Source organism: Balaenoptera musculus, chromosome 17 (genome assembly GCF_009873245.2).
Source record: "Balaenoptera musculus isolate JJ_BM4_2016_0621 chromosome 17, mBalMus1.pri.v3, whole genome shotgun sequence".
Taxonomy (NCBI): Eukaryota; Metazoa; Chordata; class Mammalia; order Artiodactyla; family Balaenopteridae; genus Balaenoptera; species Balaenoptera musculus.
Genome location: NC_045801.1, coordinates 1,082,383 through 1,103,698, shown reverse-complemented (window position 1 = coordinate 1,103,698; position 21,316 = coordinate 1,082,383). Strand labels below are relative to the sequence as shown.

At 55.5% G+C, this 21,316-nt stretch overlaps 1 protein-coding gene across 1 annotated transcript in view; it reads right to left on the bottom strand.

Moving 5' to 3' along the window:
• Nucleotides 1–5,400: 5,400 nt before the first annotated feature.
• ZC3H3 (zinc finger CCCH-type containing 3) overlaps nt 5,401–21,316 on the bottom strand; it is an 82,329-nt gene continuing 66,413 nt past the window's right edge. The window contains exons 10-12 of the mRNA XM_036830902.1: nt 8,399–8,589; nt 7,453–7,814; nt 5,401–5,563 (exon numbers count right to left, since the gene is read on the bottom strand). Of these exons, the coding sequence (XP_036686797.1) occupies nt 5,532–5,563; nt 7,453–7,814; nt 8,399–8,589 (585 nt within the window). The 3' untranslated portion in view covers nt 5,401–5,531. The remainder of the gene's footprint in view (nt 5,564–7,452; nt 7,815–8,398; nt 8,590–21,316) is intronic.

The following is a 21,316-nucleotide window of genomic DNA, read 5'->3' as shown; positions in this document are numbered from 1 at the left end:
CAGAACTGGAGAGAGGCACGGGGGCCTTCGGGGCAGCCTGGGACCAAGTAGGGTACCCATGTCCCTGACTGGCTTAGGCACCCGGTAAGCTCCCTGGTCCTGGACTTTGCCTTGGGGTCGGACTGGCTTCCTAGAAGGTCTTTGGGCCAGCAGGCCTGACCTCAGCTCCTGGCGGTCCCCGAGCCTGGGGAACAGGAGCCCCTGGGGGGCCCTCAGTCTGCTCCCTGACTCTGCATGGTCTCAGCTGAGCTTTCTTCTCTCCTGTTAGTCACAGCCGGGCAGGTGGGAAAGGGGCCGAGAGTCCCCGTATGCAGGCTTTGGAGGGCTCGCCCGACCACCCGGCGCCCTGCACCGTGGGCAAGACAGGCTCTCCCAGCCCAGGGAAGGGGCTGCCCCTTCCTGACTCAGGCGGTGGGCTCCAGGCTGGCTCGTTTCTCTTCAGAAACTCCTCTTTGCCACTTGCTGGCCTGGGGTGGGGCAAGTTCAAGGAGGCGCTCACAGCAGGGTGTGGGGAGCCAAGGCCGCGAGGGACCAGGGTCCATCCTGTCTGCCAGGAACGGCTGGTGGAAGGCCACAGAGAGAGCATACAGGTGTGCTGTGTGCCCCGGCCGTGGCTGTCCTCTCAGCTCCTTGGACGGTGGAGGCTGGGCGAGAACACGCCAATTCCATGTTGCCCAGAAAAGGATCACTTTCTTCCCATCCAGCGCCACCACGTCCTCTGGGGGCCTCTCGCACCCACCAAACAATCAGCACCTGAACCCACGGAACTCCACAGGGAGCACCCGTGGGGCTCGTCATTAAATGTACCCCACGAGTCTTTACTGAGCACATTCTGTGTGCCAGGCTGCCTGCCCGAGGGCAGTGTCCACTGCCTTTCACCAGGGAGGTGGCCCTGGTGTGTGGGAAGCGTGGTGCAGCCAATACTGTGCTCATGGGCTCTGCAGTGGACGGTTCGCCCTGGGTGCAGCTGGACGGCTCTCTCTGACCCCGACAGCTGGGAGGACTTGAAGGCTAGAGTGACTGGACAGCTGATGGCTGGCAGATAACAGGGGCTGTAGCTGGACTGGCATCTCCACACGGCAGCTGACTGGTTGGGCTTCCTCGCAGCATGGCGGCTGGTTCCCAGAGGGAGTGTCCAAGAGAGCCTGGCGGACATGCCTGGCATTTTTGTGAGGTGCGGCAGTGCTCAGCCCACATCCCAGGGGGGCACAGACACAGTCTCCTACAGGTCATGTAGAGGAAAAACACTACACTTGTACAGCATCATTGGCAAATACAGTCTACCAGAGTGGGGATGAGATAGCAGGAAATAAACCATAAAATAATAAGTAAATTACACAGCTTACCGGTTTCCCACTGCTGTGCAGGAAATCACAAGTCCAGCAACTCCAAACAGCATCTTTACTGTCTCAGTGCTGTAGTCAGGAGTCCCGCAGGGCTAGGGTCTCAAGGTCGGGGGTGGGTGCATGTGTGTTGTGTATGTGTGTGTGTGTGTCTCTCTCTCTCTAGTCTGGAGGTTCCCCTGGGGAAAGAGACCCCCAAGCTCCCTCAGGTTGTCAGGACCATTTCTTGGAGTCTGAGGAACCAAGGCCCCGGGCTCAGGGGGCTGGAGGCCGCCCTGGCTCCCTGCACCCCATGACTGCCCCAAGGTGGCCAGGCCAGCGACGAGAGCCTCTGGAGGAGCCCCGCCCACCGGATGGGGAGGGGCCACCACAGCAGGTGAGAAAGGGAAAGGTCGAGGGGGCTTGGCCTGATGTGGGGAGGGATCAGGCGCCTGTGGTGCCACCTCTGGGGACCACAGGACCGCCCATGGGCAGTGCTGCGTCAAAGTCCCAGCTCAGCGCCCTGGGCTCTGGGCAAGTCCTGTTGCAAGGGTTAAACGCTCCATCCCAAAGGGCGGCGCTGCAGGTTCTGCACGGCCCGCTACTGAGCTGCCTCATGGAAGTCACAAGGTGAAGCCCCAAGACTCCCGTCCTGAACAGCCGGCCCCAGGCTCTCCAGGCTGGGGTCAGAGGTGCTGCTCAGCCTCGGCCAGGGCCCAGCTGAAGGCCTCTGCTCAGCACTCCCTCCCTCCGGGGATCTCTTCCTGCGCTCAGAGCGCCGGCTGGTGCTCTCCCCACCCAGGGGCTCATCAGCACTCAGAAGTGAGGAACCAGGTCTGCATACTCTGCGGGGTGGGCGGTGCCTCCCTGGGGAAGGGCTCAGGCCACTGGAGTGCCACACATGCCCCCTTCCAACTCCTCCCAGCCCCCAGGAGAGGCCGGGCCCCTGCCCAGGCAGCTCCTCCTCCAGACTCCACATGGGAGTCACCTTGGTGGCCCCCAGGCCCACAGGCCTCCCCAGTGCACCCCCCCACCTCAGATGCCTCGCCTCCCCTGGGGCTAGGGGCCCAGATTCTGAGGACCCTCATGTGGTGGACCAGGCCCACGCCACCTGCTGGTCACCTGACTTCAGGCCTCACCTAGAGGACCTGCCCGGCCACGGCTCCCTGTCCTTGGGGCCATCAACTGAGAGGCTGCATGACCTGCCTCACTAGAGCAAAGGGCAGTTCACGGGGTAGCAGGGGGTACAGGCCTGAACAGGGCAGTGGGCTCCTGACAAGGCAAGAAAGGCTCCAGGAGGCCCTGCCTGGGCTCCACGGCCCTCACGCAGTTGGGGCTGGTGCAGGGCAGTGGGGCGGCAACCCGCACCTTCAACCCCAGGGCGCCCGGTTGGCCTGCCCCTTAGCACGAGGAGCCCAGAGTGACCACTGCCCCCTCCTCCTGCCTGGGAACAGAGACTCTGACCAGGCTGAGCCTGAGGCTGACAAGGTCCTCAGGGGGTCACAGGGGCTGAAGGGTCCCCAGGGCATGGGCCCAGGGGCCCAGGGCAGCCGCTGGTGGGGCAACTCCTCTTCCCGGGGTGCCCAGCCTTTCCTGAGCCTTGCACGCTGGCCTGCAGCTGTCAGACCGGCTGCTTCCAGGCGGTGGGCTGCGCCGTGGGCAGTGGGGCCAGGGTACAGGTATGCACACAGAGGAGAGAGAGCGGCTGGGGAGGGTGGACCCCAGAGAGCAGTGGCGGTCCCTGGCAGGCGGTGGGCGTCCAGCTGCCCACTGGTCTGTCGGGAGCCCCCGCAATGGACACACCTGCTCACCTCCTGTCCAGCTGGTGCCCACCTTGCAGTCTTGGGTGCGTGTCCCCTCTTTTACCGTGGAGGGAAGTACAGGGAGGTAGTGAGGAGGTGAGGGTCTGAGCCGGCCTCTCAGATCAGGAGGGACCAACAGCTGTGTCCCTGGTGGTCTCCTATCTGCCCAGTCGGGGGAGGGAGGGTTTGTCCCCCGCCCTCCCATCATCGAAGGTTTGCCTGCTGTGGTGGCGCTGACGGTGGGCATCAAGAGGGAGCCTGGGGAGGGTCGCCCGTCCTGGCCAGGAGGAGGAGGGGCCGGGCAGCGGGGCAGGTTGCGCCCCCGGCTCTTGCAGTCTCCTCTGTCGTCACTTAGCCCAGGATCCTCGGCCCCCGCCGCACCAATCCACGTGGCTCCTCCAAGGCCCTGGGCCGAGGCCACCACCGAGAGACCCGAGGGGTGGCCGGGTGAGGGTACGGGCTCTGCCAACATCGGCCCGCGGGGCCAGGCTGGGGAAGCTAGCTGGCCCACAGCTGGTCCACTCAGTTCCCTGACGGGCTGGGGGCCCTTTTAAAAAAAATCAATTAATTAATTAGTTAATTAATTAATTTTTTTGGCCGCGTTGGGTCTTCGTTGCTGCGCGCGGGCTTTCTCTAGTTGCGGCGAGCGGGGGCTACTCTTCATTGAGGTGCGCAGGCTTCTCATTGTGGTGGCTTCTCTCGTTGCGGAGCACGGGCTCTAGGTGCGCAGGGTTCAGCACTTGTGGCGCACGGGCTTAGTTGCTCCGTGGCATGTGGGATCTTCCCGGACCAGGGCTTGAACCTGTGTGTCCTGAACGGGCAGGCGGATTCTCAACCGCTGCGCCACCAGAGAAGCCCCTGGGGGCCCTTTCTTCACAGCTGGGTCTGACTCCAGAATCCACCATCCTGCCGAAGTGGCACACGTCAGGCCCCAGCGATCAGCACGGGACGACGGGACCCCTGCTCCGCTGGATTTAGCGGCGCCACCGCATGCTGACGCTGGGCAGGACCTTTGCCACGAACCGGCCTTGGTTCTTGTCACCTCTGGGGCTGCCGCAGGGACGTGCCATCACACAGACAAGGACTGGTGGAGAGCAGGAGCCCCAGATCCTCACCTTGGCCTCCCGGGGTGGAGTGTCCATCCCTCCCGAGCCGGGGCTGGGCCGAAGGGCCTTCTTTGGCCCATGCGACCCTCGAGGATGCAGCGTGGGCGGAGGCCCAGAAGGAGCACGTGGAGCACAAGCGGCCGTGCAGCTGCCCCGACTCCGCAGAAGTGTGAGGCCGCAGGCTGGGGAACAAGAGGGCCCCCAGCGCACGGGGTGGTTTGTGATGCAGATCCCGGGGCGGTAGCCAACTGATACAGAGATGCAGGCACAGGGCGGCCACCCCAGGAGGGAGGTTGCTGGCACATGCTCACCAGGGGGAGCACAGCTCACTTCGCTGGGGGTGAGGGGTAAATACCCTGAGCGGCCATGCACCCCTCTAGGCCTGGGCAGTGGCATCCAGCAGGGGGCCAGACCCTGTCCGAGGCCCCCGTGCCCTCAGCCGGGGCTCCCCAGGCCCTGGGGCCAGAGACGCTGCCTCCTCCCCCGGGCTGCCCTGTCCCAGGCCTGGTGACAGCTTGGGGCAGGTCCTCCGGCCCCAGGCTGCGGCATCCAACGTGTAGCCAGGCCCCTCCTGGGTCTCTCCCAGCCACAAATCACACTGGCCCAGCCATGGGGGACAGGCTGCCCCAGCCCTCTGAGCCATCTTGGGGCGGCAGGGAAGTGGCCCACGTTCCTGCCCGAAGGCACGGAGGGGCCAGGCGGGCAGGTGGAGAATGAGTGGGGGCCGCTGGAGGGGGGTCTGTGGCCTGCGCCTCACCTTCCCCTCCATCTCAGGCCTCCAGGTCACCCTGGGGAGGCTCTGGGGCCCCTGGGTAGTGTGCGCCCACCCGAGCCATGCTCAGCAGGCCGGGCAGCGGTGGGGTGGCAGTCAGGACAGCCACGCGGACACAGGACAGAACCTTTATTGCTGAACACAAAATGCCCGCCAGGGAGGCCTGCCTGGCAGTCTCTGCCTGGGCAGGAGGCCTGCGGAGGGACCAGGGGGTGGGGGCGGCGGGGGGGCATCGCATGGCCGCTGCCACACCCGCAGAGGGACGGGCCTGGGGGTGAACCCTGCCAGGCACCCCTCAGGGCAAGGCTGAGGGCCAGGGGTGGGCGGGTGGGTGGAGCCCAGCCCGAGGGAGGCGAGGCCTGGCACTGATCACACAGGGCTGAGAGTCAGGCGGGCAGAGCGACGGCCCTGCAGCCCCCGGGGGGCGCTCTGTGGCAAGCGGTCCCTCCTCTGGGGCAGTGGCGGGCAGAGCCTCCTTCCTCTCCAGGGATGAAGGGCTGAGGTAGGCGTGGGCCGGCTCCCTGGGCCCTCACAGACGGGGTTTGATGTGCAGCGATTTCCCTGTTCCAGAGAGGGGCAAAGGTCAGGCACCAGGAGCCCCTCAGCCAGGAGGAATGCCCCGCCTCCCAAAGCTTCTGGGTCAGGGACCGCTAGCCATGGGGAGAGGGGCTTTGACACCCTCGTCCTCTCGTCCACCACCCACTGCCCTCCCTGGGGTCCGGCGTCTAGCAGGGTGCAGGCCTGGCCTGTGGGGCTGAGAGCTCCCCTAGGTGGGGGAGCAGAGGCCTGCCAGGTGGGGTAGCCCCTGGGGAGTGGGTGGGTCACGGTGGGAGCCACAGCAGTCTGCAGGCTGAGCTATAAACACCAGGTGCAGGCGGCCTGCACGCAGACACAGCACAGGCTCGCACCTGGACGAGTCTGAGGCTGCCAGACGGGGCCCCTGACGTGAAAAGCCAGGGTGGGTGCGAGCAGTTGCTGGGCGAGGGGCGGGGCTGAGGCCCCTGTGCAGGGTGACGTGCCGGGGGCAGGAGGGGCGGGGCTGAGGCCCCTGTGCAGGGTGACGTGCCGGGGGGCAGGAGGGGCGGGGCTGAGGCCCCTGTGCAGGGTGACATGCCTGGGGCAGGAGGGGCGGGGCTGAGGCCCCTGTGCAGGGTGACATGCCTGGGACAGGAGGGGCGGGGCTGAGGCCCCTGTGCAGGGTGACGTGCCGGGGGCAGGAGGGGCGGGGCGGGAGAGGCTTCCCACAGCAGAGCAGGCTCCTGCCCTGTGTGGCCCACGCTCACTGGGTGCCAATGCCCCTCCCCTCCTGTGAACACTCCAGGCCAGCAGCCCGCTGACCACAGACGCCTCCGTGCGGCTGCCCATCGGAACGGCACTGTCCACGTGCCCCCTGCCAGCCCGCCTCTCCTCCTGGGACCCCACTTCAGGGCCGAGGACCCCAGTCACCGGCTCAGCTAAGCCAGTGCCTCGAGGTCAGCCCAGCCAGCCAGGGCCCCCCGCCTGCAGGCTCCACCGGCCTCTGCCCGAGGGCCTCGGCGCCCCTCTACCTGTCCTTCCAGCTCCCGGAAGGTCGGCAAGGCCTGAGCAGGGAAGGAGGCCGATGGGGTCCCCCAGACCAGTGGGGGTCTGCAGCCTCTCACCCACCCTGCCTGCTTCCCCGGATGCTGGGGCTGGCTGCAGGGTTCCTTATCTTACTTAAAAGAAAAAAAAGAATTTTCAAAGGTGGCTGCCTCGGGCTGTCTGCTCCCTCCTCCCATGCCCCAGTGTGTCCTCCCGATGGAAGGAGCTGGTGACCAGCCAGGCCGGGTGGGCAGGTGGAGGGCCTGGCCGCAGCTTGGCGCCCGTGACGCGGGGGCTTGAGCAGGCGTGTGAGTGAGCTCAGCCGAGCTGTTAGAAAAGGCTGCAGCAAGCGTCTTCCATTAACGTTACGACCGTGAAATATGACAATAAAATGATAGCCGTATGGTCGCAAATTTGCAGCCCGCCGAGCTGCGTGGGGTTTATCGTCACTCAAACGCGCAGAGAGCTGTAAAATGTTTACAGAAAGGGTCGTTTGCAGCCATAAAATCCTCTTTTCTCTCCTAAACAAGGCTGAGTGGAGCCATTTACCAAGCCCCAAATGTTCATCGGGGGAGAGGGAACATCTGTTCTCTCCAGGAGCGTGCAGTGATCTTCCAGAACAAATTAACAGAAATGGGTGCTTTCTAATTAAATCAGCCCTCGGCTGGGGCGGTCTGTGCAGGCGGCGCTGCTGTGCTCGCACCTCGCCGGCCCTGCCCCTGTGGGCCCCCGCAGGTGCACACCTGCCAAGCCGGGGACAGGGCACAGCAGCACCCGGCCCACGCCAGCTCTCCGGAACCATCCAGGCCCCGCCTAGAGATTCTGACCCAGTGGGTCTGAGGCGGGCACTGCAAGAGTGCAGGCTGGGCTCCGGCGGGCGGGCTGCCTACCTGCGTCCTTGGTGGGGCTGCTCCTGGGGGTCGGGGCCCTGGGCTGGCCTCCTGGGCCTGGCGAGGACTGCAGGGAGATGAAGGAGGGCAGCTTGCAGAGGCTGCCGGAGCCCGTCCCCGCCGAGGCAGCCTCCTCCGGCAGAGACAGCTCCTCCTGGTCCAGCGGCAGGGAGGCGGAGGGGGAGGAGGGAGAGGGGTGGGAGGGGGAGGATGGGGTGGAGGGGCGGGAGGAGACAGAGGAGGAAGAGGCCGAGGCTGCAGCTAACAGCCGTGGGGAAGGCGGCGGGGAGGCCGAGCCGGCTGCCGCGGAGGTGGGGGAGCTGGACGTCTGCCTGGTGGGGCGCTGGGTGGCCAAGGACTTCCTGCGGGAAAGGAAGGGGAGCAGAGGCGTGAGGGTGGGCGGCCGTGGGGCAGGCGGGCGTCGGGGGGGGCTGGCCGGCCACCTGTATACTGCCTGTCCCGGAGGCAGCCATCAGGCATGGCTGTGCGGGTTCAAGGCTGGCCCTCGGCCCAAGGACAGGCTGGCGGCGCTACAGGGCCTGCAGCAACGCCACGCTGACCCTGTCCTCACCTTCCGCAGCCTTCCTCGTCCACACGGGCTCCCACACTCACAGGGGGGTGAGCACAACAGGGGCCCCAGCCGTGAGCATCACCTGGGACCCTCCCTCTCCTGGGGAGTTGTGGGGGGCAGCTGAGAAGCCCCCACCTTCCTCCCCAGGGCGGGGGCTGGGCAGCCCTGCACAGCTTGGTCTGGGCCAGGGATGCCCTTGGCTCCGCCCAGCCTGGGGACCAGGGGGTGGGGCACCTCGAGGTCACTTGATCGACTCTGGACTGAGGTTTCTTTTGGGGTCTGAAGCCCACAGAGCTGGGTGGCGGCGGGGGGGGGCTCCTTCCTGACCACCCCCCACCCCGCGCTTACACATGCAGCGCCCACTGTCCCCGTCACCTGGGCCCCTGGCTGGTGGAAGCCCTGCTCCTGGGGGGCGTGGTGTTGGGCTCCAGGGCCGGGGCCGGGGCTGTGGCTGCCCGCCGGCCGAGTTGCCTCTGGTTGCGGTGGAGCAGCTGGCACTGGGCGCCCCGGGGGCAGACGCCCCTGCGGGAGAAGTCGGGACACAGCAGCGTGTGCTTCTTCTTGCACTGCGGGGAGAAGGGGCGCGGCTGGGCAAGCCAGTGGAGGCCTCTGTGCCACTGGGGTGGCCCTGCCTGCTCCGCCTGGTGGGGCTTGGGCCAAAGGCTTCCTGTTGGGGGACTGAGGCCCTCAGGCCAGAGTGGCCCTGCGGCCCACACCCCACCCACCAAGAACATGCCCCTGAGCAGCCCAGGGGTCGAGGGCACCGCCCTGGCTGTACCAGCACCGCCCAGCCCGGCCCTGGGCCTGGACCGAGGGCGGGGCCTGGCTTGAGGGTCCTGCCAGGCTGAGGTGGGGATTCTCAGGGCGCTAACTCCTCCTCCTGACCACAGCCCACCCGTCCTGGCAGAGGACCAGGGTGGGGGGCGCTAGGCCTGGGGGCCCAGGGTGGAGGCCGGCTGCACGCCTGATCCGCCACACCTGTCACGGTGCTGATTACGCCCCGCGGGGGCGGCCTGCGAGCAGCTCGGGGCGACGGGCAGCCTCAGCTCTGCCCGCCAGGCCCAAGGCCTGCCTTTCCTCGGCCCTCCTGCCCCCAGGACTGGGGCTGCAGGGCCCAACTCTGCAGCCGGGCTGTGTGCCCACGTCTTGCCTGGCTCTTCTAGGGGAGGGGGTCCTGTTCTTCCCCACCCTCAACAGCTAGCTTAGGGGGCACGACCCAGCAGGAGAGAGCCAGGCGTAGCAAGCCTCATGTTGGGCCAGGTGACAGGCGATATGCTGGAGACAGACCCGGATGGGAACCACTGCAAGCAGAGTCCCTGTCAAACCCACCCAGAGGGGAGTTTAAAACCAGCCCCGGTGCCTGAGCAGCTTGAGGGTGCCCACCAGCACAGCCACTGGAAATATACGGCAACAGCCTCGAGAGCACTTCCTCCTGGGCCCCGTAACCTCTCCCCGGGCACGTGCCCTCCGACTCCCGGATCTTAGCTCTGCTCCCAGCACCCAGGACAAAGCCGGCCGAGGACCCCACGGGGCGTGTACCCATTCTGTGAGCAGGATCTGGGCAATGACCCCATTCTTGTCCCTGCACCTGGCTCCCCGCTGCCCCCAAGGGACTAGACGCCCCTCACACTGGAGCCTGGGGGCTGGCGTGAAGACAGGCAGGCAACAGCCCCTGAGCACCCCTGCACCACCACAGCAGCCCGTCCCTGTGCTGGGCAGACCAGCCCTGCCCCCAAGCAGAAGGCAGGCTCAGGCCAACTGCCTGCTCTCCCTCCCTCCCTCCCTCCCTCCCTCCCTCCCTCTCTCCCTCCCTCTCTCCCTCTCTCCCTCCCTTCCACACGCCCCTCTGCCCTGGGCCTGGCCAGTGACACGATTCGGAACCCAGTGGCCCCACCCTTGCTGGTGCACACATAAAAGGGACACATGGAGACGCTGGGGCCACGCAGGGCTGCCCCTCGGGGTCTCCTGGGGAATAAGGGGGGTCCGGGCAGGTAGAGGGAACAGGAAGGACCTTTGGGTGGAGAGGGCCCAGCACCGGGCTGCACACAGAGAGATGGCTAGAGGGCACTGGACTTGCACTGTCCCGCGGTGACCACGAGCCCCACGGCTGCTCTGAGCCTGGATGGTGCGACAGGGGCAACGCACAGGGGGCGCCAGGTAAAAGGCGGCACAGAGGTTTCCTCCCTGGTCGCACGCTGACGTTTGTGATCTGCTGGGTCAAATAAACTCATCTCACCTGTTTCTGTTTCACCTTCTTAAGGTGGCTACTAGGAAATGTGAAATCCCGCGTGGGGTTCACATCTGGCTGACCTTCCTACTAGAGACAGCTGGTCTGAACTAGCTGTCCTCCCAAGAACAACCGAAACCTAGGCTAGAGCGTAAAGAACTTTCTCAAATCGTCTGAGAGCTATCGAGAAAGTGAAATGATGGAGGAAAATCTATGCAGAGACGTGGCGGACACAGGGCTAGTCTCAGGTCTCAAAGGTCCGACATCCCCCTTAGACCAAGGTCACTGAGGAAGGGGCAAAACCAACCAACCACACAATACCCCCCGCAGAGCTGGAAATTAAGAAAGTCACTGCTAAATAATTCATTGGTCAAACAAGAAACAATGGAAATTAGGTAATACTTAGAACCAAATGATAACACCAAAACAACCCATCAAAATTTGTGGAATGCAGCTAAAGCAGCACTTGGAGAGAAGTCCTCAGCCTTACAGGCTTATGTTATTAGCAAAGAGGATGTACCTCAAAAGTTAGAAGGAAAACACCAAAATGACCCAAAGAAAGCAGAGGGAAGGAAATAAAGAGAAAAGGAACATAAGAACAGTATTAGGAATGACAAAAGTGCTGTTAAACTGCTGACGCTGCAGAAAGCAAAAAAGATATCAAGATGATACAATGAACAAACTTTATGCCAATGAATCTGAAAGCAGACGAAATCTACAAATTCTAGAAAAACTGACAAGAACTGACATAAAACCTGAATGAACATTCCTATGACCATAAAGGAATTTGAATCAGTAGTTAAAAAATAAGGAAAGCTCTAGCCCAGGGTTTCACTGGTAGTTCAACCACATATTCAAGAGTTGCATCATTTCAACCTTACATGAACTGGTCCACAGAAAAGGAAAGCAGAGAATACTTCTCAACTTAGCTTACTGAACCAGAATAATCTTAGAACCAAACCCTGACCAGAACTAGATGACAAGAGAACATTTAGGGACTTCCCTGGTGGTGCAGTGGTTAGGAATCCACCTGTCAATGCAGAGGACATGGGTTCGAGCCCTGGTCTGGGAAGACCCCACATGCCGTGGAGCAACTAAGTCCGTGCTCCACAACTACTGAGCCTGCGCTCTAGAGCCCACGAGCCACAACTACTCAGCCCACATGCTACAACTACTGAAGCCCACGTGCTTAGAGCCCGTGTTCTGCAACAAGAGAAGCCACTGCAATGAGAAGCCCGCACACCGCAACAAAGAGTAGCCCCCACTCGCCGCCGACTAGAGAAAGCCCGTGCGCAGCAATGAAGACTCAACACAGCCAAAAATAAATTAAAAAAAAATAAAATTCAGCATCAATTCAAAGTTTAGCAAATTAGTGATAGAAGGGAACTTCCTTAGCTTAATATAGAACCTTCCAGAAAGCCTCACTTGCCAAGGGGCATGGCTGGAAGCCCACGGCCATGACGAGTCAATATCACACTGGGCTTACAGGCAGGGCAGAAAAAGAAAGAAAAGGCATTTAAACTCAGGGGAAGAAAATATGGTCGTTACTTCAAAAGATATGACTGTTTATGTAGAGAAACCCAAGAGAATCAACCCTACGGATGATTTACTACAATTACTAATATAGTTTAACAAGGTTGCTGGAAACAAAATCAATATTAAAAACTGTATGTCCATACACCAATGAACAGTGAGAAGATAACATTTAAAAACATGTTCTTTATAATAATAATAAATGTGACAGGAATAAATCTGACAAAGATAAGAGAAGCAAGAATTTTATTAAACGAAAAGTTTTTGACAAAATTCAACACCCATTTATGATAAAAACTCTCCAGAAATTGGGCATAGAGGGAACCTACCTCAACATAATAAAGGCCATATATGACAAACCCAGAGCAAACATCATTCTCAATGGTGAAAAACTGAAAGCATTTCCTCTAAGATCAGGAACAAGACAAGGATGTCCACTCTCACCACTATTATTCAACATAGTTTTGGAAGTCCTAGCCATGGCAATCAGAGAAGAAAAAGAAATAAAAGGAATACGAATTGGAAAAGAGGAAGTAAAACTGTCACTGTTTGCAGATGACATGATACTATACATAGAGAACCCTAAAGATGCCACCAGAAAACTACTAGAGCTAATCAATGAATTTGGTAAAGTTGCAGGATACAAAATTAATGCACAGAAATCTCTTGCATTCCTATACACTAACAATGAAAGATCAGAAAGAGAAATTAAGGAAACAATCCCATTTGCTTACATATCAAAAAGAATAAAATACCTAGGAATAAACCTACCTATGGAGGTAAAAGACCTGTACTCAGAAAACTCTAAGACACTGATGAAAGAAATCAAAAATGACACAAACAGATGCAGAGGTATACCATGTCCTTGGATTAGAAGAATCAATACTGTGAAAATGACTATACTACCTAAAGCAATCTACAAATTCAATGCCATCCTTATCAAATTACCAGTGGCATTTTTACAGAACTAGAACAAAAAATCTTAAAATCTGTATGGAGACACAAAAGACACCGAATAGCCAAAGCAGTCTTGAGGGAAAAAAACAGAGCTGGAGGAATCAGACTCCCTGACTTCAGACTATACTACAAAGCTACAGTAATCAAGATGATATGGTACTGGCAGAAAAACAGAAATATAGATCAATGGAACAGGATAGAAAGCCCAGAGATAAACCCATGCACCTATGGTCAACTAATCTATGACAAAGGAGGCAAGGACATACAATGGAGAAAAGACAGTCTCTTCAATAAGTGGTGCTGGGAAAACTGGACAGCTACATGTAAAAGAATGAAATTAGAACACTCCCTAACACCATACACAAAAATAAACTCAAAATGGATTAGAGACCTAAATGTAAGACCAGACACTATAAAACTCTTAGAGGAAAACATAGGAAGAACACTCTTTGACATAAATCACAGCAAGATCTTTTTTGATCCACCTCCTAGAGTAATGGAAATAAAAACAAAAATAAACAAATGGGACCTAATGAAACTTAAAAGCTTTTGCAAAGCAAAGGAAACTACAAACAAGACGAAAAGACAACCCTCAGAATGGGAGAAAATATTTGCAAACGAATCAACAAAGGATTAATCTCCAAAATATATAAACAGCTCATGCAGCTCAATATTAAAAAAACAAACAATGCAATCCAAAAATGGGCAGAAGACCTAAATAGACATTTCTCCAAAGAAGACACACAGATGGCCAAGAAGCACATGAAAAGCTGCTCAACATCACTAATTATTAGAGAAATGCAAATCAAAACTACAATGAGGTATCACCTCACACCAGTCAGAACGGGCATCATCAGAAAATCTACAAACAACAAATGCTGGAGAGGGTGTGGAGAAAAGGGAACCCTCTTGCACTGTTGGTGGGAATGTAAATTAATACATCCACTATGGAGAATAGTACAGAGGTTCCTTAAAAAACTAAAAATAGAATTACCATATGATCCAGCAATCCCACTACTGGGCATATACCCAGAGAAAACCATAATTCAAAAAGACACATGCACCCCAATGTTCACTGCAGCACTATTTACAATAGCCAGGTCATGGAAGCAGCCTAAATGCCCATCAACAGACGAATGGATAAAGAAGATGTGGTACATATACACAATGGAATATTACTCAGCCATAAAAAGGAACGAAATTGGGTCATTTGTACAGATGTGGATGGATCTAGAGACTGTCATACAGAGTGAAGTAAGTCAGAAAGAGAAAAACAAATATCGTATATTAACGCATATATGCGGAACCTAGAAAAATGGTACAGATGAACCGGTTTGCAGGGCAGAAATAGAGACACATATGTAGAGAACAAACGTATGGACACCAAGGCGGGGGGGGGGGGGTAGTGGTGGTGGTGGGGAAGTGGCAGGGGTGGTGGTGGTGGCGGTGGGATGAATTGGGAGATGGGGATTGACATATATACACTAATATGGATAAAATAGATAACTAATAAGAACCTGCTGTATAAAAAAATAAATAAAATAAAATTCAAAAAAAAAAGAAAAAGAATTTTATTAAACGACATCAAAGGAGAACCCTGTATAACTAGAGATGGTGCCTTGATCATGGGCAGAAGACTCACTGGAAAGACAGATGCCAACTGTCCAAGGAAACCTAACTACAGAGGGGCCCACGACAGATCCACGGGGCGAAGGGGCTCTTCAGTGCAAGGTGTGTGGGCGAAACAACACTGGTCCCCTACACAGACACAAAATCACTTCCAGCTGGACTGATCCTAAATGGCAAAGATCCGACCACAGGACGCAGTGGGGAAGGAGGTCTCATACAAGCACAAGAGGTGCAAACTGTAAAGAGAGATGAATAATAGTATTTCCATTAAAATTAAAAGCTTTTGTTCCTCAAGATACATCACAAAGATGGGACTTCCCTGGTGGTCCCAATGCAGGAGGCCTGGGTTCGATCCCTAGTCAGGGAACTAGGTCCCACATGCCGCAACTAAAGACCCCACATGCCGTAACTAAGACCCAGTGCAGCCAGATAAATAAATACATAAATAAATAAATATTAAAAAGAAAAAGATACATCACAAAGAAGTAAAAAAATAAACGACAAACTGAAATAAGATACTTGCCACTAATGTGAATGACAAAAGATTAATATTCAGAATATTTTACATTGATATACATTTTTTTTTAATTTTAAAATATATTGATTTATTTATTTTTGGCTGCATTGTGTCTTCGTTGCTGCGCGCGGGCTTTCTCTAGTTGCGGCGAGTGGGGGCTACTCTTCACTGTGGGGCGCGGGCTTCTCACTGCGGGGGCCTCTCTTGTTGCGGAGCACAGGCTCTAGGCGCACGGGCTTCAGTAGTTGTGGCACGCGGGCTCAGTAGTTGTGGCTCGCGGGCTTAGCTGCTCCACGGCATGTGGGATCTTCCCGGACCAGGGCTCGAACCCCTGTCCCCTGCATTGGCAGGTGGATTCTTAAACACTGCGTCACCAGGGAAGTCCCACAATGATATATTTTTATGTTCACGTTTATATTTTATAAATTTCCCATGAGTCAGTAAGAGAAAACCGACACACTGGAAAAATGTCTCCACAATCACTTAAAAACAAAACAACAAAACCCCAGGTATTTTTCAGAAGAGAAGGCACAAGGGGTTTAAACATTAGGGTAGATGTTCTGCTTCATTTAAAACACAGAAAGGCAAATTAAAAAATGCAAGGTAGCTTTTAATCCTTAAAATGATCAAAAAGAAAACAGAGGCCGCCGTCAGGAGGAACATGTGGGCACGGCCCCTGGGGGTCACCTGGAGGTTCCGACTACAGCGACCCGCCACACACTCCGCGCCTGCGGCCCTCGCTCTCCAAGGGCTCTAAAGTCCTGGTCCCCTCGGGGGCGGCAGAGCCCGCGGCACAGACTGTCCCCAAGGCGCCAGCCTGCCCTCCCGAAGCCCTTCTGCAGGGGCGAGGCCGGGAGGACCGCTGAGCCGCACACCTGCGCTCGCCCCTCAGCCACCAGGGCTCCCGGGGGCCACTCTGTCCAGGGCGCGTCTCCGCTGGCCGTCTGTGCCAGGCCTGGTGGTGACTGTGGAGCAGCTGGTGTGGGGCTGCGGGTCCTCTCCTCCTTGGCCAGCAACATGCCGGACTCTTCCGTCTGGCTTGTCCACAGCAGCCCCACATGCTGGTGTGGCCCAGGGGCCGCTGGCCCTCGCACTCTACCTGGGTCCCGCCCACTCATTTCCGCCCTCCCCTGGGGGCCAGGTCCTCCCTTGGGGGCCAGCAACACCTCCACTGGGTGACCCATCAACGTCCCCAGTGACTCACTAGCTTCCTTTCCACCTTCCCAAACCAAAGCTGCCCCCTTCTCCAGCTTGGAGACCCCCTCCCTCGCCACCTCTGCCCACCACTGGCCCCTCTGCAGGCCTCTCGAGTGCGTCTACTCTTGGCCACTGTCCTGGAGGCCCTGCCTCAATCACTTCATCATTCATTCCAAAACTGGCGCCCAAATGCAGCGTGACATCCTAGAACAGAGAACAGAAATTAGGGGAAAACCGGGTAAAATCCAAACAAAGCCTCAAGGTAAGTTGGTAGTAACGTACCAATGTTAATTTTTTAGTTTTGACAGACAGTTACAGTTATGTAAGATACTAGGGTTTTCCTGGTGACGCCATGGTTAAGAATCCGCCTGCCAATGCAGGCGACACGGGTTCGAGCCCTGGTCCAGTAAGATCCCACACGCCGTAGAGCAACTAAGCCCATGCACCACAACTCCTGAGCCTGCACACTAGAGCCCGCGTGCCACAACTACTGAACCCCGCGTGCCTAGAGCCCGTCCTCTGCAACAAAGAGAAGCCACCGCAATGGGAAGCCCGTGTACCGCAACGAAGAGTAGCCCCCGCTCGCCGCAACTAGAGAAAGCCCGTGCGCAGCAACGAAGACCCGGCGCAGCCAAAAATAAATAAATAAATATTTTAAATAAATAAATAAATAAATAAACAGCACTTACCAAAATGATATTAAAAAAAAAAAAAGATACTAGCAGTGCAGGAGCCTGGGTGAAGGGTGCGCGGGCCCTTCTCTGCACTATCTGCAACTTTTCGGTCAATCTACACGATCACAAAGAAGATGCTTATCCCAGGATAAATGACGAGCACTCTGTGCCGGGGCCGTGCAGAGGACAAGCCGCCCCCTCCCAGTCAAGGTGCCCGCTGGGCTCCTTCTGAGGGCATCAGAGGCCACTGCAAGGCCAGGGCCCTGCAGCAACAGAAGCTGACCCCAAGGGTGAGACCTGTTGTCTGAAAAGGACAATTCGATGGGCAAACCTCGGGCGAGACAGCCCAGAGAAAAGGCAAGAAAATGCCAACTAAATACAGATGGAAAAGGTTAAGAGCTCAAGATACAATAGAGAATGTTATACACACAAAGGCACACCAATACATTGAAAACCTCGATAAAACAGATCAATTTCTGGGGGAAAATAAGTCAAAATTGGCAAAATAAAGAAATAGAAGGGACTTCCACTTCCTGGAAGACGAAAGAGACATATTTGTCCCTACTCCTCCACTAAGCACCACCAAAACCCTGACAACCATAGGAAGGCCATAAAAGGTGGAAAGGAGGCAGGCCACCAGGGACCTGGGGACCCAAGGAGCGACGCAGGGGTGGCTCCTGGGACTTCCTGCTGCCTCGTCATCCTGACCTGGAGCGGAAGAAGTTGGCACCTTGGAAGTGTCAGTGGGTGCAGATAAGGGGTGGCCCTGTCACACCCGGGCCAGCAAAGGCTGAGTGGGGAGCCTTGACCCTGGCGTCCCTCCCCACCCTGCTGGGATGGTGCTGGAGGAGGCCGAGTGGGAAGCGAGTACTGCCATCCACCCAGGACCACCAGGGAGACCCCTCCTCAGGGGTCAGTGAAGGCCGAGTGGGGAACCAGGATTTCTACCTGCACGCCCCCTGCCCACCTGCCCCCCTGCTGGAGTGGACTCAGAGGAAACCTGCTGAAACAGAAGGTTTGAATAAGATCCAGACTCTCATAACAACCAAAACATCCAGGTTTCAATAGGAAATGACTCACACACCAAGAGCAGCTGGCAGGGAACCGCGTATACGGAGGAATAACTGTAAAGTTGTATGTGGATTTTCAACTGTGCCGGGGATGGGGGGTGTTGGTGCCCCTGACCACCCCCCCACCCCGTGCTGTTCAAGGGTCAACTGTATAGTGCAGAGACTGAATCAGTAATCAAAAGCCTCCCCACAAGGAAAAGCCCAAGACCAGATGGTTTAAACAGGTGAACCCTACTAAACATGTAAAGAAGAACTGATACCTATTCTTCTTAGATTCTTCCAAAAAACTGAAGAGGAGAGAATACTTCCTAAGTTACAATAGCCAAAACAATCTATGAGGCTAGCCTTACCTTGATTCCAAGACCAGACAAAGATACTACAAGAAAAGGAAACTACAGATCAATATTACTTATGAATACAGATGTAAATCCTCAACAAAATACTATAAAACTGAACTAGTGGCATATTAGAAGGATTATACCTCGTGATCCAGTGGGATTTAGTCTCAGAATGCAAAGATGGTTCAACATCCAAAAATCAATCAATATAATTGTGATTGATCATTGTGATCAATATGTTTATTGACCAGCTTAACAGAATGAAGGGAAAAAACCCCACATGATCATCTCAATTGATACAAAAAAGATTTGACAGGACTCAACACCTTTTCATAATAAAAACACCAAATAAACTAGGACTGGAAGAGAATAACCTCAACATAATAAAGGCCACATACGACAAGCCCTCAGATAACAGCATACTCAACAGTGAAAGACTGAAAGCTATTCTATAAGATGAAGAACAAGACAAGGATATCCCCATTGTTCACTTTTATTCAACATAGTACTAGAAGCTCTAGCCAGAGCAATTCGGCAAAAAAAAGGAAGGAAGAAAAGAAGGGAGGGAGGGAGGGAGGGAGGAAGGGATAGAGAAGAGACTAAAAGGCATCCAAATCAAAAAGGAAGAAAATTATCTCTGTTAGCAGATGACATGATCTTGTATGTAGAAAACCGTAAAGAACCCACAAAAAAATTGTTAGAGTTACATCAAAAAGTATAAAACACTCGGGAAAAATTTATTTATTTATTCATTCATTCATTCATTTATTTATGGCTGCACTGGGTCTTCGTTACTGCGCGCGGGCTTTTTCTAGTTGCGGCGAGCGGGGGCTACTCTTTGCTGCGGTGCGCGGGCTTCTCACCGCGGTCGCTTCTTTTGCTGCGGAGCATGGGCTCTAGGCGCTCGGGCTTCAGTAGTTGTGGCACGTGGGCTCAGTAGTTGTGGCACGTGGGCTCTAGAGTGCAGGCTCAGTAGTTGTGGCGCACGGGCTTAGTTGCTCTGCGGCATGTGGGATCTTCCTGGACCAGGGCTCGAACCCGTGTCCCCTGCACTGGCAGGCGGATTCCTAACCACTGTGCCACCAGGGAAGCCCAACACTCAGGAATAAATTTAACCAAGGAGGCAAAAGACTTATACACTGAAAACTACAAAATACTGCTGAAAGAAATTAATGAAGGTCTAAATAAACGAAAACACATCATGCATTCATGGACTGGAAGACCTCATATTGTTAAGATGACAACACTACCGGCAGTGATACACAGAGCTGATTCAATCCCTGTTAAAATCCCAAAGGCCTTTAAAAAAAAAAACAGAAATAGAAAAACCCATCCAAAAGTTTACATGGAATCTCAAGGAACCCCGAATAGCCAAAACAACCTTGGCAAAGAAGAACGAAGTTTGAAGGATTCACATTTCCTGATTTCAAAACTTATTATAAAGATATAGTAATCAAAACACAAACATACAGACCAATGTAATAGAAAAGAGAAGCCAGAAATAAACCATCTCAAGTATGGTCAATAAATTTTCAACAATGGTGCCAAGACCATTCAATGGGGAAAGGACAGTCTTTTCAACAAGCAGTGCTGGGACTTCCCTGGTGGTCCAGTGGTTAAGACTCCGTGCTCCCAATGCAGGGGGCGCGGGCTTGATCCCTGGTCGGGGAACTAAGATCCCACATGCCGCGGGGCATGGTCAAAACAAAAAAAAAAAGGAAAAAAGGCAAAGGACTTGAAGAGAAATTTCTCCAAAGAAGATATAGCAGTGACCAAGAAGCATGTGAAAACATGTTCAACATCATTCATCTCTAAGGCACCGTGAACTGAAAACAGTCAGATGCCGCACGCTGGATGGCTGTTAACCAACGAGGAAGATAATTCACGGGTGAGGACGTGGAGGAAGCGAAACCCTCGCGCGCGCTGCTGGTGGGGATGCGAACGGCGCGGTCATTACGGAAAAGTCTGGCGGTCCCTCAAAGAGCTAAATACAGGATTATCGTTATCATCGGCAATTCCACTCCTGGTGCCTCTGTACCCAAAGGAAGTGACAGGAGTAACTTGAAGAGCCACTCGTACGTTGATGGTCACAGCATGCAAAAGGTACAACCCCTGTGTCCATCCCCAGAGGAGGGGACAGATGAGTGTGGTCTGGACGCACGATGGGCCGTCGCTCAGCCATAAAAGGGGTGAGCCCTGAACGCGTGGTGCTCAGCGGGAGAAGCCCGACGTGAAGGGACAAATACTGTAGGATTCCACTTATGTTAAATATCTAGAAGAGGCAGATTCATGGAGACGGAATGTAGATCTGTGGTTGCCAGGAGTTGGAGAGAGAGGGGGAACAGGGAGTCATTGCCGACTGTTTATACAGATTCTGTTTGGGGTGATGGAAAAGTTTTGGAAATAGACAGTGGTGGTGTTGTACAGTATTGTAAATGTAATTAATGCCACTGACCTGTATACTTAACAAGGGCAAATTTTATGTTATATTTAGTTTACTACAATTACAAAATTAAAAATGTAATACACCAAAAACCACTGTACTGTGCACTTAAACGGGTGACAGCGTTGGCAGGTGCTGGCAAGGAAGTGACAAAATGAGACCCTCACTCATTCCCGGTGGGAGCTGGACCAGTGCGGGCGGGTATCCCCGCAGGCTGTGCCCACACTGAGACCCGCAGACGCTCACAGCAGGCTCACTCCAAACAGCCCCACTGGCCACAACCCAAGTGCCCATCCCCCGACGAGCGGAGAAACAGAAAGTGGTCCCTGCACACAGTGGAGGGCCGCTCGTGTGCTGCTAAAGACCACAGCACGACGACCCTCAAAAACACGTTCACGACAGAAGCCAGACGCCGAAGTCTGCATGGTAGGACTCCCCCGTGTGCGCTGCCCACAAAAGACAGGTTCACGCAGACGGAGGTACGTTAGTGTGTCCTGGGGGTGGGGTCGGGGGGGCAGCAGAGACAGGACCGACCACAGAAAGGGTTGAGGAAATGTTCTGGGGTGACGCAAATGCTCCAGCACCGGGGGGTGGTGATGGCTGCACAACTTCGTAAACTTACTAAAACCTACCGAATCGTACACCTGTGCAACAGATGAACGGGGCGATATGTAAACCGTACCTCAATAAAGCTGGCTTTAAAAAGTG